This window comes from Lutra lutra, chromosome 13, assembly GCF_902655055.1.
Source record: "Lutra lutra chromosome 13, mLutLut1.2, whole genome shotgun sequence".
NCBI classification, from domain to species: domain Eukaryota; kingdom Metazoa; phylum Chordata; class Mammalia; order Carnivora; family Mustelidae; genus Lutra; species Lutra lutra.
This window is the reverse complement of record NC_062290.1, coordinates 29,668,687-29,687,240: the sequence shown is the minus strand read 5'-3', so window position 1 is coordinate 29,687,240 and position 18,554 is coordinate 29,668,687. Positions and strand designations below refer to the sequence as shown.

At 45.8% G+C, this 18,554-nt stretch overlaps 1 protein-coding gene across 12 annotated transcripts in view; it reads right to left on the bottom strand.

Annotated features, from left to right (window-relative positions):
• The window catches only part of AOPEP (aminopeptidase O (putative)), a 346,305-nt gene that overhangs the window by 12,013 nt on the left and 315,738 nt on the right, over positions 1–18,554 (bottom strand). For 10 of the 12 annotated variants that reach the window (XR_007122245.1, XR_007122246.1, XR_007122242.1 and 7 more), the window contains exon 14: positions 11,072–11,188. Coding sequence is in view for 4 of the 12 variants with exons in the window: in XM_047699682.1 (XP_047555638.1) it covers positions 11,072–11,188 (117 nt within the window). In the remaining 8 variants the exon portion in view is untranslated. Of the gene's footprint in view, positions 1–11,071; positions 11,189–18,554 lie in introns of those variants that run through there. The other 2 variants (XR_007122247.1, XM_047699683.1) reach the window with 1 other exon arrangement.

Genomic DNA, 18,554 nt, shown 5'->3' with positions numbered 1-18,554 from the left:
CGTTCAACATGGATATATTATTTTGCATTTTTCCTTTTCTCTGCCTGCCGCTGTCGGGCTTATTAGTGTAGCGTAGCCCCCAAACCTTTGCTCAAAAACAGTGATGGGGGGGGCGCTTGGGTGGCTCAGTGGGTTAAAGCCTCTGCCTTCAGCTCCGGTCATGGTCTCAGGGTCCTGGGATCGAGCCCCACATTGGGCTCTCTGCTCAGCGGGGAGCCTGCTTCCTCCAATCTCTCTCTCTGCCTGCCTCTCTGCCTACTTGTAATCTCTATCAAATAAATAAATAAAATCTTAAAAAAAGTGATGGGGATGCCCTTCTGTTAACATACCACAGCTCCATTAAAGTCTGTGTGTCCCCAAAAAGTCCCAAAGTATGTTAATTGCCTTTGGCTTTTTAACAAGGAGGCTGTGACATGAGCTGGCACTGCCACAGCCCTGCCTCACCCAGCAACACCGGCGTTGGGCCCAGGATCTTCTCCGCGCACATCCTTGATCTCACCCCTTCGGCCGAGCCCAGCAGCACTCCACGCCCACTGGCCACTCTCTTCAGCTTGTGTCTGAGATCTGCTCCGTCCCCAGTGCTCACAGACAGGCCGTGTTCCCCTGTCTGCCCATGTACGCACCTACCCTGAAACACAAGCCTGGGGAGAGCAGAGGGGCCTCGGCACCTTCAGGTCATCTCCAGGCCCCGTCTCGATGCCTGGCTTGACAAATGTTTGATAAATGTTTCTGAACGAATGTAGCCCTTTTAAAGACTCAGAATGCTTTCCAGCTACTTGGAAATTATAAGGCACAGTTGGAAGCTGTAAAATGCTTTGAAGAATGTCACCCATTCCTATTTATGACAGGAAGTACTCCCCTTTCTTTTCAGTCCTTTTGATTTCAAAATTTACTGTTAAAGGGGAAAAAAAATCTATCTAGGGAACATGATCTGGGAAGCCCATTAAACCTCATTTAGAGTTCCATTTTATATCTGTAAACAGAAAGACCAAGGCTCACGGCTTGTGGGAATTAATAAGTCTAACACTGCAATAAATGAACCTACTTTTTCAATTTGTGTCTGAAATTAGATTTAACTTTGCTCTGAAGCGGCTTTCCTGTGGGCGAGGGAAGCCGGCTCGGCCGCCTGGCGGCAGGAAGGCCCTCGCGGAGCGTGGCTCCAGGACCGACAGCGTCTCCAGCCAGTGCTGCCTTCTGCGGCCTGCGTGACGGTCTGGTGTGACTCACGAGAGAAGAGGACAGACCCCTCAGCTATGTGGCTGTCCCCTCAAGACTCGCCACATCTGTACCGTGACTCCAGCACTTCTCCTCTTTGCTCCCTACTCCAAACAGCCGCCACCTTCATGCACTTTTTTGAAACAAAAAGGAACGAGAAGTTCCCGCATTTGCTGTCACAAAGCCGGGTGGGGAGGGTAAGGACAACAAATGCAGCACCAGGCTGTCTGCTCTCTCAGGGCTCTTACTACCCATGCCTGAGTCAGCCGGGGACGGACAACTGGCTGTAACCGGTCACAGCCAAATGTAACCAGAGCTGCAGCAACAGGCAAACCCGGATCCTTCAGGACCGCCTCACACTTGACATGTCCACCCAGAGCCCCTGGGAGGATAAATGGGATGACAAACGTCAAGGACTAGAAGACGCAGCCTGACATAATTCACAAGGGCACGTTCTAACCTTTCTTCCTTCTCCTGTGGACCTATTTCATGCTATTCAGGGCAACTGGCTTCAAAAAGCAGAACTCGGGAGCCCATATTGGGTCCGCCTTGAAATATGGCACAATTTGCCTTCCTTTCCCAACGAAACTGAGCACTGGATGGCAGTCTGTTCTAATGCGTAAGTCTGTGATTAGGAAGAAACACATTCCACCTTCTTTATTCCTTTCGTTACCATGTGACACACAGCCTGTACTGAAAAGAAGACTTTTACTAAAGTTGGCAGAAAGCGGGACCATGGGTAACCTCATTCCGATAAGCTCAGAAGGGACACCGGTGCCTTCTCTTACCTCTCCTCAGAGGCAGACTCGAGGCTGGAGGGCCTCCCTGACTCCATCAGAAAGGACCGTTCCCTCCTGGAGGTGTTTCCTACTCCAATCATCTAGTCACATCTGGTGCTAGCTGCTGTTCCAGAAGACCTGGAGACTCAGGAAGGGTAAGTATCGGACGCTGAGGATAAAGTAGTGAATAAAACAGACAACTCCCTTCTTCTTGGAACTTGTAGTCAACAGAAAGTCTAAGAAAAATCCAGGAAACCAACAATACCTTTGTGAGAAACCCCGTGAGAGAACGTAACAGGGTGCCACAGGGGAAGGCGGGGTGGGGGGAGCAGAAGACTCTGAGAAGGAGCTGCACGACCGCAGCGCAGAAGGAAGACACCAGCTCCGGAACGAGGAGGCCTCCTGAGCCCAATTTCTAGCCATACCACACATGCTGCGAACATTTCACCCTCCCTTCCCTGCTTTTTAATGGCTATTTCTTTCAATACCCTCCCTACAAAACCACTATTCACAGCAGCCGAGATGTGCAAACAGTCCCTTGTCCCTCAGCTGATGGATGGATAACGGCTGTAATGCATCCGATCGAACTATCTGGCAATACAAAAGGAATGAAGTGCTGATACATGCTAAGACACAGAGGATTCTGGAAAACAGGACGCGAAGTGAAAAGAAGCCGGTCACAAAAGGTCACATATCCTGTTTGTATGAATGTCCAGAACAGGCAAATCTAGACAGACAGACAGATGAGTGTGTTCCCAGGACCGGGGGTATGGGCGGGGACAACAGCAAGGACAGCCACAGGCCACTGGGGTTTCTCTGAAGGAGGAGGATGATGTTCCACAATCATTTGTGGTGATGGTCGCACGACTCTGCGAGGACACTAAACCACTGAGCTGTACACTTAAAACAGTGACTCCAGCGGCCTCTGAATTATTTCTCAAAGCTGTTATTAAAAACCACCCAGGAGTCAAGCTTGGGAAGGCGGTTTCAGCAAAGGGCACTGCTCTACAGAGTCTGTTCTGGAGGAAACTACCTGGTGTCCTGACAGCAAAGCTGGTTGCTCCCACCCACAGACGGGCAAGACCACTCGGGCTACGGAACGCGGCTCCATGTGGTTCAAGGTGCAAGTGCAACAACGTGCAGACCAAGTAGCTTAAAAAAAAAAAAAAAAAAAAAAAAAAAAAATCAATGTTCCCGCCACCCCACAAAGTTTAGCTGATCCTTACATTTCACACACTGACCCACGCACAAAATGCCACAATTTGCATGTAAGTGGGAGCTCTTTAATTTTTTAAACAATTTAAATCCAATTTTCCCTTTGCTCTCAGGGACCAGTACAAACACTCACACATATGAGCGTGTGTGGCCACAACACAGTGTGGGAGCCACAGAGCACTGCCCCCCGCCCCACAGCAGCTGCCCCGGGGAGGGGGCCCCCCCACATACCTCAGGCAGAACCTGCATCCCATGGGTGGTACGTGGCTTCCACAGCTAGACTCCCCCAACCCTCAAATCCTAGTGTGACGGGAAACTAGGGAGCAGGAGACGTGTCCAGGAGAGGCACCAGGGGGGAGAAAAGCAATCTGGAAAGACGGAAAGTTCTGGAACAAGTGCCCCCTCCATTTCAGGGTATTTACGGGACACTTTACATGTGAATATGGCTCCGTTCACAGTTGTGTGAAAAAGATGCCAGTGTTCATAGACAACAGTGTGCTTTTCTGCTGCGGATTTCAGCACAGAAATAGAATATGAAATACGTAATCTACTGATGGAAGAATAAAGAACCCAGAAGCACCAACATAAATGTTTTTTTTTCTATTTACAGATAAATTATAAATACCATCAACTGATTTTAAGTGTTTATTTAAATCGTCCATATAAGGAACACTGAGCAGATTGTGCCATTAATGGCTCATTTTTTAATCTTCATCACTTAACACACATTTGAACAGCCCCAGAATGCTAGAACGATTCAAGGTAAATGGAACACAAATCCCTGGGTTCAGGAACAAGAAAGGAATATTAATCTAAAACATAAAAGTTTTTTTAAACTCTGTCATTTTAGGTAAGTTCTGAAAAAATTCCTTTACCATAATATAGTAGGGGACAATTTAAGATTTCCATAGAAAAAACCTAGGGGCACCGAACTGAGTAACAAAGAAAGAAAACTCCAAGAAAGACCTAGAGATATCTTCATGACTTGGAAGGAAATGTTCTAAAAACAGTTTCAGAAACCAAATACAACAAAGGAAAAATACACAAATATAACTAAAGAATTATGTAAGAGCTCTGTTCTTTCCCACATCATAAAAGGCACAAGGTATCAAAAGACAGGTATGTCTAAAGCAACTGAAGAAAATTACCCCAATCTCTTTTTTCAATCTGTACCCGCCCAAGCTTTCAAAACTCTAGAAAAGGAATTACAATACCCAGTCAAAGAGACGGCTGAGCACCACCACCGCCCCCTCCACTGGCTCCAAAGCACTGTATTGGCTTTTTTAAAAAACTGGGTATTAATTCACTCTATAGCTGACATCCAAAAGTTGGGGTTCGACAGCCTTTGACCTCTTGACTTGCAACCTGAGCTTAACCATGTCACCAAATCACCAAGTCGGACCCTTCGTCCCTGCGAAGAAATTGTGACAAACTGCCCAGTGCTGGATATGGCAGGTGTTTTGGGAAACTCCCACCTCATAACTCACCCTGAAAAACCACCTCGCTAGCTGCCACACACCATTCTGACTCTCCACAATGGTCTTTTTTTTTTTTAAATGCTTAATCCCAAAACTGCCTCATGGGACTCTAGGCCAGGAGAGCACCTCCAGACAATTGGCTAAGGATGTGGGGAGGTCCTGGGGTGTGTGCACAGCCTCTGAGAGGAGGGAGGAAGAGGCTCCCCTGCCCCGGGCCGCCCTCCCACAGCAGCAGGCTCACGGGCCCCACACCGGCCAGATGACGGCATCGCTATGCTGGTACATTGCGTGGAGGCTGACCTGAGCAGGAGGCAGCACGGGACTCAGGACGCAGCATTTTTTTTTTTTTTTTTTTTTTTTTTTAAGATTTTATTTATTTATTGGACAGAAAGAGATCACAAGTAGGCAGAGAGGCAGGCAGAGAGAGAGGAGGAAGCAGGCTCTCTGCTGACCAGAGAGCCCGATACGGGGCTCGATCCCAGGACCCTGGGATCATGACCTGAGCCCAAGGCAGAGGCTTTAACCCTCTGAGCCACCCAGGCGCCCCAGGACGCAGCATTTTAAACGTAACCAAATGAGCATTCTGAAGTGGCAACAGAGCCTGAAGAGACAACAACTGACCTCTCCTCTAAACTGTTCTGTGAGGAAAACAAAATAGATGTGCTTTATTTATTTTGTAGCTGGCATGCTGCGGAAAAGCAACCAGAGGAGTGAAGGGAAAGGGGGAGAGGAACACTTCGGAAGAGGACAGTGACCTTGAATGGAAGGAGTGTTAGCATTAAAAGGAACAGGCAGAATCAGAGCAATGGGTCAGCTTTAGAATTCAGAGATGCAGCAACGGACTAAGCTTTTTTTTTTTTTTTTTAAAGATTTTATCCATTCACCCAACAGAGAGAGAGAGAGAGAGATCACAAGCAGGCAGAGAGGCGGGGGGGGGGGGGGAGCAGGCTCTCAGCGGAGCCGAGAACCCAATGCGGGGCTCGATCCCAGGACCCCGAGACCATGACCAGAGCCGAAGGCAGAGGCTCAACCCACAGAGCCACCCAGGTGCCCCCGGACTACGCTTTTATTCTCTGCCTTTTTAACATGCCAAGATCTGTGAAACATGAAATTCTCTCAATTGACAAAAACTATGCTTTGGACCCAAACAAAATCAGAAATCAGCACCAGAGCTGTTAGACCACCACACTCCTGGAATCATCCCCTCTGGACTTCAAAGACACGCTGTGGTGTTTTCTGTTCCAGCAAACAATGAGTTCTCCTAGTTCCGACCTACTCAAATACATGCCCTCCCCACATATGTGAAGCCCACCATGGGAGGGGGCCATTTATCGGGTTTTCAAGGGCTCTTCAGCAGGAAGAGGAGGAAAGGCAGTGATGTGGGAAAGGCCTGTTGGATGTTTTCCATTTGCAATCAACCTTGAACGTGCCCTTTTCGCAGCGGAGTAGTCAGATGCCGGCATGGCTTCTTCTGTGTTCTAGTGGTAAAACAGGTTTGTCCCTCTTTGCTAATCTGCTTCCTCAGATTTGCTTGCTACTACTATGTTAGTTTTAAGTTCTTTCTTTTTCTTCCTGGTGAGAGATTTTGTTTTCACCTCTCCCAAGGTTACATTCTTTGGAGCCTCAGAAGTACAGCAGACTCAGGATGGCCTTTAAACGTTAACTACCTTTCTAGTTCCTCCATGCTGTGTTGTAACCAACTGTCAAGTACTTTATTAGATGAAAGGAAAAAATTGCCTTTTGTGAATCAGCCATTGCTGTTGAGCTGGGGTTCTTAAATGGGGGTGACTCTGCCCCCAGGAGACATTTGGTTACGTCTGGAGACACTTTTGATTGCCAAATTGGGGGTGGGTGGCGCTCCTGCTAGCGTCTCATGGTAAAGACCAGCAATGCTGACCTTCCTACAAGGCCCAGGCCACCCCACAACTGAATTACCTGGTCCAAAATGTTTGAAGTGCCAAGGTTAGGAAACAGTGATTAGCAGCAAGTTCTCCCCTGCACCCTATCCCCCCAATCAAGAACTCTGTCATCTGATGTTTAGGGCTCCTAACAGGTAGCTTATGCTTTTCTCTCCCCTATAAAGGTTGTTTCAGATAAATAACAAAATCTGACCATTTCACAACAAATCAAAGACTGTGAATTTGACATGAACAGAAATGACATGAAAGCCATGAATGCTCGCAGACATTTTCTCATATCGTGTTGTTAACAGTCCCAGAAAGAAGGGGTTTAGGGCTCCATTTTAATCCTGAGGAGATAGAGGCTCCAGATCCTCGGCCATGGTTCCCAGGGAGGAACCAGGTGAGCTGGTGAGGAGAACCCTGATGTCACCCTGCCTGGCATTTTTCAAACCACAGGCTGAGACCCATTTGGTGGGTCATAAAATCAATTTATTGCATCACAATGCATGTTTTTAAAGAAAATGAAATAGGAAGTAGGAAACGATAGTAAGTGTAAGAGTAAAACTGGTTTTGTGAAACTCTCTTTGCCACTTGGCTGTGACCATGAAAGCCAGAAGTCTACAGTCCTGTCCAGGCAAAGACTGTGCAGACAGGAAAATGGCACCAGAAAGGGGTCGACTTGGCTGTGGTCACCAGTCATTCAGGGGTCTGGGACTAGAGTGGAGCTAGTTACCAAAGCAGTGCCTTGGCCGGGACCAGGTGCTCGGCCGGGCAAGGCATGGATGAGGAGCTCCCAAGACCAGGAGCAGGCGCCATCCCTTCCCTCCTTGTGACCGGCCATGAAGGCGTGTCCCCTGACGGGAGACTAGAGGGCTGGTGCCCAGCTGTCCCACTCCAACCCAATCCAACCCAGGACACTTCCCCTTTCAGCCCTCAGTACTTCCTGAACACAATGCGGGGAGGAGCTGATGCTGGTAATGGCCTCTCAGAGAATTAATTTTCCGGCTCAATCTACCAACTGAAGCACCAGAGCAGAGAGGACACCTTGGGGACCTTCCAGACCAATGTCTTCTGTTCCCATCTAAGCCAAGTAAGATGCTGAGCTACTGATTCTGAATTTCTGAAAACTCACCTGAGGTCTGCCCCTAATTTTGAAGGGCTCATCTGTAGTCCATAGAAAGAAATTAACTTCAAGGTCACTTGGGGACCTCTTGGGGAAAAAGGTCCCAGAGCCAAGCTGCGTGAATCCTCACCTCCCCCCACCACAGCAACTACTGCTACAGTTCAAGAGACCTGCTAAAGAGGGCAGGAAAGTCATCATTTAGAAGGGATCTTAGAAAACAGCCTTTGTTCCAAAATCAGTTAAACTTCTATTTTTTAACTTTCACGGTTCTTTAGTTGAGGCAATATGCTCAAAACTGGAGACGAGAGATTTCTGTGAGCGGAGGTTCCTCTCAGCTCATTCTCCATCCTGGTTAAAAGCAGCCCCACATATGGTTAGTAGTTTCGTAGCTCAGGATGTAAAAGATGGGGGACTCCTGTACTCAGGGTTACTTTCCAGGCTAAGAAAGGCAAACACTCCCCCACCACCGCCCCATGTTTCAGGTGGTGGCAATGAGAAGGGGCAGGCAAGGCACATAATGACCTAGGAGGACACGTGGGACTCTGCCCAGCTTCTGGTAACATTTGTCCTCCAGCGCTCTTCCCGTAAGCCTGGGAGCACGTGGCATCCCTCCCACGCCATGGGTGACACGCAGGCACCAGGAAGCCAGGGGGCCCATAACCTGGATTGGCGTGCAGAAGGCAGACACCCACCCAAGTGACATGCAGCACACCGTGAGCAGCCGCAGCCTGGGTGCCACACGCCGAAATGCTGACCTGCAGGCCTGACGCTCTGCAAACACAGCTGCAGCCCTGAAGCAAGAGCCGATCCAGACACTGAGCTACCTAGAGAATCATTAAAAATAAAACTCCCAGGGGGACTGCACGAGCCTGCCCACACAGAGAAGGGAGGAGGGAAGGGCCCAGAGGGTGAGAGCACGGAAGGTGAAGCAGCCGCCGGACAGACGGCCCTGATTCACGGCAGGACAGGCCTCTCACACAGCTGAGCATACTCGGGTGGGACGCATCGAGAACGTGTTGCTCTGAAAGCAAAGGAGCGCTGCAGCCCCCCGAGCAGGCTGGGCCACCGGCAGCTGGAGACTCCGCTTCAGTGAGCCGCGGCGACGCGGTGGCCATTCGAGGACAGTAAGGACGGTCTTTCCGTACACCTTGGAGACATGGGGAAACTACACTCCCTGCTCTGTGCTGGAGAGCCCTGTCGTCTCTGGGGCTGAAGTCTTGGTCCCAAGTCCCAGCACCCTGAACAAAGAGCAGCAGGGCCATAACTCACACTGCTCCTTGCCAGGAAAGTCACTCCAGAGCCCTTTCCCACAGGCATGCTCCAGACACAGCCTGCCCCAGACACAGCCTGCCACCCTCCAGTAAATTCAGCCAGCTTTCCGAAGACTGTTATTTACGACATATTTCAAAGCTCTGATAATGACTGAAAGGGACGATCCTTACTTATTTAGGTCAAGGACAAGCACCGAGAATAAAGTCAGAATCCTCCAGACCTTCCCATCAAATAATAATTCACCCATGCAATGTACTGTCACTTAAGATAAAGGCAGATGGTTATTCAACTAAATTCCTACTAATCAATGTCACAAGAAATCACACTTAACTAATAAAGTTTCTAGAAAACAGCCTGCTTGGCCAAAATCTTGTTGCTTTTCTGGTTCTGAGTGACATTTCAAGGAAACTTCACAGTGAGACGAGCTGTCAGTGTAACTAACTCCATGCCAGGACCTCAGAGAACCTAGGAAGGGAGCCGGGTGGAGGCCCACTGTTAGAAAAAAATCCCAACTGCATGCCACGGCCTCAAGGCTCTCCTCGATCTGGCCCCCAGCCCACCCCTGACTTCAACCCAGCAGGCCCCAGAGCAGGGGTCAACCAACTCCAGATAAAGCAGACCAAATCAGCCCGCAGCTAGGAGTGCTGTGTATTCTTTAAAAGAGTTTTATTTAAAAGGAACAACAAGGGGGTAAAACAGGGTCTTGAGCCTCGCAGCTTCCAGGCACAGAGTGACAGGTGCCGGCGCCTGCTCTGATCCGCCTGCCCTCGCCTGTCCGCTGCCGGTCACAGGGGCCTGGCATTTCAGAAGAATTCAGCTCTGATTAAAACATAACCTCATGCCTATAAATAAAATGTCTTTTACACACTAATTAAAAATAACAGGCTGGCATTTGGAAACTCCCATAAACAAAAATATAAGAGTTGAAATAAAGAGCAACAGTAGACTGTTTGATCTAAGCTCAGGTGGGTAAAAAGCCACATGTGTCTTCTCTGAAGTTTTTCCATTAACTCCTGAATTTATGGGGCTTTAAAATGGGGAACAATGTCCATCTTACCTTTTAATTTAACAATGTCACAGTGAGCTTTTCCCGATTTACTCCATTTTAGTGACTGTGTAACTTTTCATAGTTAACCCAACATACATGAAATATTTCAAAATTGTAATCCATAAGAAGAAATTATGAAATAATTTGTTTTGTACACCATGTCTTCAATATCCACGATGCCTCTCACACTCGCGGCTCATCTCAACTCACGACAGCCACGGATCACACACTCAAGAGCCGTGTGTCCCCAACAGGCTGCCACTGGGCCCTGGACGGGTCTCAAATGTTCAGTCACTTCAACCGAACACAAACCAAACTTGCTTGCATTTTAGGAGTTTTATATAACAGAGTTTTTCATGCTGTGACCATGTGCTTGTCTTTTACTTCAGATGACTTAATACAATAAATATTTACTATTTTATGTATATAAAAACTCCTGGAATTCATCTTGGGATTCACACCACATTCTTCACAATAAGCTTTAGCTTATTGTATCTTTTAGATACTACGAACCACATCATATTGCTTTCCCACAAGCATCCAGTTTTGCTTTTCAAACCATGGCTGTTAGACTTAGTTCTCATTTCCTTTACACATGGCTCCTTTCCTGTCCTAACTGAATGCAACCAGGAAGTTCTGGCACGTCTGAGCCAAGTTTCCTTAATGTGCAGCAGGATGGCCTGACCATGCACAGAACGACCCGCCTGAGTCTGTAATTCAAAAACACTCCACCCTGTCTGCTCATTCCTTTAGGAGACTTATGTCTGACTTTAGGATTTAAGGAGTAAAAGGGAAAAATCTCAGGACCTCAAGAGACCCTAGTGACAGCCAGGATCAGAGGCCCCTCCCAGAGTGAGCACAACCAGGGAGCAGTTCACACTCTGCTCACTGAAGTTAGTACCTGCTCCGCACTCAGGAGCGCACAGCACGGACACTGCTAAGGGAAAACAGCAGTTTCGACAGCCTGGGAGGCAATGGGACCCTCAATGGTCACCAACAGCAGGGGCCACCGTCTAAACCCCAAGGGCCATCCTGGTTACCTCTGCGTCCTGTTGGGGGAGGTGGTACGTCTTCTCGAGACTGTGCAGAGTTCGGGCGGTCAGAGTCTTCTGCTCCAAGAGATGCTCCAGAAGCAAGACGAGCTGGTCTGGGAGGAGCTGAGGGCAAAAGCAAAAAGTCTGTGAAAAGACTAGAGACTTGACCTTGGTAAAACCTCAGAGCTTACACCATATCCCCAAAGACACTGCACTCTGGGGCCTGATTAAGCCCCATTCTCCATGGCTTTTCAGGTCAGTTCTATATTTAGAGCAGATCAAAAGATCCAATGTTTATCTTTTTATTTTTAGGTTGTACAATGTGTTTTTTTTTAAGGTGTGCAACATGATGACTGAATATACATATGTGCTGTGAAATGATAAAAACTGTACTTAACTTCATAAAACATTATCATGGTTCATTAGAGTTCTTTCTTTATGGCATGTAAATGCCAAAAAATATCATTTCACGCAGATAAAGATTCAAGAAGCCATCTGATCTTAAGTGAATACATGGAAAAGAAGTAAGAAGCAGTTTTCAGATTTCCTGTACCACCTGAGCCTTGCAAGTGCACACCAAGAAATAAAGGGCACACGGCGAAACAAGAACCAGTCTCACAATCCCTTCATTATAAAAATTTAAAGTTTACTCTTCCATTAAAAAATTTAAAATGACTGTACAGGTGATTTTATACATGTGTGTTATGTATAATCTCACACACACAATGCACAAGGTCACTCTTCTTACTCTTGAGTTTTCATACAGTCAAAAAATGGTGTTTATTACTTAAAGGCAAAGAGAGGAAGATATTTTCATAGGACATAAAAAACAACGAAGATTTATGAGCCAACAGTATTTGTGAAATCCCAGAACTTAAAAGGTCTTATTCACTACTGAACTGGGATCAGCCCCAACCACAGGGCAGTGCTCAAATAAACTATAAATGGAGGAAAAAACAAATTTAAGATACATTTTGTGGGAACTGTAGAAACTGAAAAATATTCTGAAATCGATTGCATGGAGCACTGGGTGTGGTGCAAAAATAATGAATACTGTTATGCTGAAAAAAAATAAAAAAAAATTAAAAAAAATATTCTGAAATCAAGGTTTTAAAATTATGACTCTGAATTCCATTATTCTCTACATTTAGCTTTTTCTCCATCCCTGCTTATGACCAGATAGTCCCTATCTGATAACTCGATTTTAAAGGTTTAGCAGTCAATCCTCCATCAACAGAACATTCATACCACCTGGACTTTAATCCCCACGTTGTCACTTCAAAAGAAAACTTAAGAATCACTGGCTTCTCTTGCTACCTTCTCTACCTTTTGTCCCCCAAGTGTGGACTCTGCCCCACCCCCATTTCCAAACACACAAACACACACACACACACAAACACTTCCCATCACACACGGAGGAAAGCGGAGTAGAGAACATGCACAATATTCACCAGGCACTTTCACAGTGAAAGCATTTCTTGTGCTTTCTCACAGTGAAAGCATTTCTTGTGCTTTCTCACAGTGGCCTTCTAAATGCTAGTAAAACTGCTTTCCTAGAGACAAACATGGATGTACATCACTTGATTCCTGGGCATTTTTATAACATCACTTCATCCCCCTTAGAGTCAATGCTGTGGATCCTCTCTCAGGTTAACAGGGCTGAAACAAGGTGTCTTTAGCAGAAATAGAGGGTTACAACCAGCACGGACCCATGAGAAGGACTCAAAGAACAGCTAACACTTCATTTTCTTTCCATTGTAAGTCATGTGCCTTTAAGATGTTTGAAGGTATCAAATTACTACGTAACAACCAGTAACAAAAATGCCAGTTTTTCATTTTTTATAGTTTCCGACACATGAGGCTTTTATATTTTCAAAAATATAAAAACAGCCCAAATCCAGGGCTCTAGGGAGCCTCCAGGGAACCTCCTCTCCGTCCACACCACGAGCAATCTCCTCAGGCCCTGCCTGGAGCCCAGGCTGCCTCAGCCCTCCTTCCCACCCACAGCATCCTGCGGCCTCCCTCTCCGGATCTTTCTTACATTCCAAGAGAGGCATTTCTCTGGTAGAGGCTCATCCTTCAGCCCCGGCCTTAATACACCCCTCAGGTGCCCTTAGATCACTCCCCAACTGTCCTCCTGCACTTGAGCCCTCTTCACAGAGCCGGCCTTTCTCCGCCATCACGGTCTCTCACACCTCACCATGGCCCTTTATAAAATGTGTCCCAGTTGCCCCCAGCAGGTGGTGGCCTGGCTTCTGCCTCTGCAGGAGCTGTGGAGGGGAGAGCCCCTGAGGAGTCAGGCCCATCCAGCCCTACCTACACTGTGACGCCCTGACGGGCGCTCTCAAAACTGGTGCCCAGCACTTCTGCAGCTAGCCAGCCCCAGGAGTAAGCACTAGACATCGAGGCTACTCTAGATGCAGGAAGCTGGCCTCTGGGTAAGAGCCCACCCGACAGAACACAGAACCCCCATCAGCTGGGGGCACAGGCCCTGCTGGCTAACTAAACCCAGCAGGAACCGGCCCTGCCAACCTTCGGAGTTACAGGGAAGGAAGGAGCAGGAAGGAAAGCATCTCCCTATTACGTGTATGCACTTACAAAGAAGCCTATTGTTACAACTCAAGTTTAGGACTTGCTTTAAACTAGAGACCCAAGGAGGGAAGAAGCCCTTGAGTAAGCTAATTCACCTGGTCCTTAACTTACCCCAACTGGGTTTAATCAACAAACACAACTCCAGCTTAAAACCAAAGAATTACTAGCTTGTGAACCAATCAAGATGTCCGGATTCATACTTTTATATCCTGAAGTTTTCTTCTGAGCAGAAAGGTCACACATCCTCACAGAGAAACACAACCAAAGGATCACTGAAGACCTTTGTCCTTTTCAAATGTTCCACAATGGAAAAATATTTAAAGCCAAGCCCCCTGCCTGAAGAGGGACAGCAGAGATGGATGGCAGGGGGGTCAAACCCTTAGGGCTCTTGAACACGTTTTATTTACTCTAACAGGAGAGGCAGACAGCAAGCCACATGCCCCGCCAGAGAGCCCCCTGACCCCGGCAGTGCTGCTGGAGGGTCGGCCTGTTCCGCCTGTTCAGGGCAGGCAGAAGGCAAGGAGGACCCACACAGAGGCCTGAGACCATTTCTCTGGAAGGAATGCCGGGAGTTCTGCTAGTCCTATGCTTCAGAGCAGGCTTGCAGAAATGCTTCTCTCTTAGTAAACAACCTGTAGCCATCTGGCTTCCAACTGCAACTCTTCCAATTTACCAGGAAAAATGCAGTTTCTAAACAATGAGGAAAGTAGAGAAAATCAGCGATCAAATGCTATTTTAGTACACAGACAAATACACTGATTCAGTAGCTTTCATTCACAAATAACTAAACATTACATTTTTTTTTACATGACATTACAGACCCTGAAAAAAGAGGATATGAAAGCAAAAATGTGGTAAGCAGCTCCCTTTAATACAGTACATTTCTCTTATAAAATAAACATTTACTCCCTGTAAAGCCACCCTACGATGAAAAAGTACTATGTAATACACCAAAATGTTCGCACAGCAGCAGAGAGTGAGCGTACACCAGTGAACGCGCTCAAAATGTGGTCCTGGGCACCCCCCACCCCCGCGCCAGCAGCTGGCACCGCGGCGACGGGAAATGCGTGGGTCAGTCCTCTCCCACCCACATAGGAATCAAATTAAATTTCACATGACTTCTAGGCCAACTGTGTTTTAATGCAGCAGTACTGAGAGCTTCCGTCACACTATGGGGTGATTAAGAAAAATAAAGTGCGCGTCTCAGAACGTTATCTCCTGAGAAAGCAGCTCCTCTGAACAGTATACGAGAACCTGCCTTTCTTCCTGAGGGTCTGATGTGCTCGCGCCCGCAGTCTCACAGTGACAGGAATAGAAGGTCCCTTCCTTTGCACAGACAAGGACTTCATGATGGGGTGATTTTTTCCATAAACCACATGGCATTTTATGAATTCATCTGCCTCAGAAACTTAGACAAATAAGACAACGGGGTGCCAAAGCCATGTGTGTACTGTGTGCGTGAAAGAGAACTTCAAGGCACTGTAAAACTTACTTAAATAAAAAACGTAAAATGCTAAAGGGGGTCAGTCAATACAAATGCTGTTTGTTCAGGATTTAGAAGTCTGCACTCTTGCTTTGAAGAGGGAGGATTCCAGAGTCGCAAATTACCCAGAATCGTACAAAAAAAGAAAGACGTCTACCTGGTATTTTCCCCAGTCAACTGAAGAGCTGAGGGAAGCTACACAACTCTGAATGGTTTTTTAAAGAGTTTCCACACAGGCCCTTAGAAAGAAAATATGAATTTTCCAAACCCACCCTCCTAGTCTACAAGCAGCACAAAGCAAACAAGCCCTGACTCTTCCAGAAGCCCCTCACTGCTGTCAGAGGGGCATCACTCACTCCCGGCTCCCAGAGGACCACCCACACAACTGAGCCCCTCCACCATGTCTGCCATTAGCAGGACGCAGTACAGGCCAGCTCGCTGCCTGGATCAGAAAAATGTCACCAACACGTCCCACCACTGACCTTCTAAAGGCAGGAACCGACTTGAAGAATGCAGTGCCACCACTGCCTGCAGCCCTTCAGGAGGAGGGCGCCTCCCCTCGGGGCCCAGGCTGCCCGCACGGAGGAAGTCTCCGAGAGGCTCCCAGACGGGGAATGAGCCTGGGACTGAGGCAGCCACCGACTGATGGTGGCGTGAGTTCTATTATTACCCCATTATCACTCTGGATCTGTGCCTAAATGAAGCCTGCTTCCTCCCTGCTGCCATTTCCTTTTATCCTGGCTGGAGACTAAAAGCGGATCAATGGGGGCAATACATATGATGTCACTTCAATTTACAGCAACAGCCTCCCTCCTTCAGTCTGTCTGAAATACACAGAAAGATCAATTCTTCCCAAAAATGGTTAAAAAATGCTTAGGGAGCATTCTTCTTCCAGAAAAGCATTCTCTGCTATATTTGTCTATGTTACTACGGCACGAACTGTTTACACTGAACAAAAACAGAAGAAATGGGGGAGGGAGAAAAATCTCAAATTCTCCTGTATGCTGGAGACTTGCTGGCTGAAATTCAACAGGAGCGGGGTCCAAACCAGAACTGAAGCAGCTGACCTTTCAAAGTCACAGGCTTTCAGGCGTAGAGGCACAAAAGAGACAGCAGTTCTGTGCCCTTCGGATTAAAAAGGTAATCCCATAAATACAAAAAGTCTTTTCTAGAAAATTTCCCCAAAGTCGAATAAATTCCTTTCTGCTCTTCCCAGAAAACACACATGACACCATACAGCCTCAGGTGGCCCCCCAGGCCACAGTGCGAGAACAGACAGTGCCCCTTCGTGTACTCTTCTCATTATGGGCAACAGGAACGGACTACAGGACACAAGGTCAAGCCTTAACAGATCATCTTTCAGACGGTGCTCTGACCCAAAATAAAACAAAGTAAGTAAAAACCTTTAAGTTATATAAATTTTTATATCATGACTTTTGAAAATGGGATATAATTACAATATAATTTAAAATATTCCTCAAAACAGAGGAATTCTCCTTCCTTACAAAGGACCTTACAGCTGACCTTCCAGACCCCAAACACCGGCCAGGACTATGGTCTTCACGTTGATGTCAGAATATGATCTTCCGTCATCTGTCATTTTCCTAACGATAAATGTTTTTAAGTGAAAAAATTAAATTACTTAATATGTACACAGACAAGTGTATGCCTAAGAGCTGTTGTCAACTAAGGTATCATGATATAACTAAAATATTCTTGGTTTAAACTCAGTAATTTGTATAGAGAAAAAAGTAATTGGTTTGAGTTGCTACTGAAAACAAACTAAAAGCAAAACTTACAAAAGAACAATCAATCCCTACCTGCTAACACAAAAACTTAATACACTTTAAAGAACTGCCAAATTTAAGAAAAGTCGTCCCAGGTCTTGTATTTTGGGGGCACAAACTCCATTTACCAACAAATGAAAGTCACCAAATAAAATAATTAAGAGTGAAAATAATTTCCTTCAAAATACAGAAAGCAATCAACAGACATACTTAGCCAGCACAGTCCTTTGTGATTTATCAAACATCTTTAAGGATTATGTCTGTAGTCAAATTTTAGTAGGAAAATTCAAGCAGAAGCAAATATTCATATAATTCATTTCACAGGGGAAAAAAAACTGCAAAACATTTTGGGAAACAAAAATATAGTAAACTCCCCTTGCACACATTTCTCGCCATCTTACCATACTACAGAAATAGCTCCCCCTCATTTTTTTAATAGCTGTGTAGTATTCCATTATGTGGTTCTATACCATGGCTACAATCTGACATACAAAACCAGTTGACAGTTTTCACAATAAAGGTATACACATGCTGGATTTATGGGGCCATAAATTAGTATGCAACTAGAATTTTGAATTAGAAAATATTATAGTTATAAGTTAGGAACTCCAGCTCATAAGACATATACTCTTATTCAAGATAAATACATCAGAATTATAGACAATATTATTGCCTATAAATAATAATTAATATTGTCTATTAACACATCAGAATTATAGACAATACTATTTTTTTAATCATGTCAAAAACATTTCCTAATAATTTACTTAATAAAGAGAAGATCTACTTTATGAAGAAATTCAATACTGCAATCTAATTTAAGCACTGAAATATAGACAGTATTATTAATTCTAAGATTCCTGTTAGAAAAAAACCTGCAAACCAAGAAAAGTTAGAAGTACTCTCTGGTACTTGCAAGCATTCCAAATTCTTTAGAAAGTCTTAAACAAGCCTGACATTGAGCATGCCATTGTTGTCATGGCAGAGTGAATGGACTGATCACTTAGGAATTTATAGGTTTTTTCTTCATGAGTGATGATTTTCTTGAGAAGCATAAAATTCAGATCAGGAATTGTGTCCCTTTGGCCCCTTTGGCTATTGTTCTGGCAGGTTGCTGGGTAAGCGAAACAGACACAAAGATCCTAAGTACTCTGGTAAAATTCTGAGAATTTCCAACGTGAGTGTTTACAAAGATTTATGTTCCAAAATGTATCACAATATAAACCATTAATGTACACATGGCCATAAGAGCTGACAAGAGGTTGTATTTCACATGTACTTTAAATAACGGGCTTTGTGTCAACATATAGTTTGGTTAATACTTCTACAAAAGTTGGGGAAATTAAGTTAGCAGATGAAATTGTGACCCTTATATAATGTGAAAACATGAGAATGATCGATGCGCCAGTCAGTTATATCAGAATCCTCTCTGCTAATGACGGTTGTTGGTTTTAGTCTCTGTGGTGTCACTTCTGGAAGTACTGCGACCAACCCAGGGCTCAAAAGTAGAGGACATGAGCTGCCTGGTCTTTTCCTTTTTTCCTGCCTCCAACTGTAAACTATTTTTCTTAAATCACGTCAAAAACATTTCCCAATAACTTACTTAATAAAGAGAAGATCTACTTTA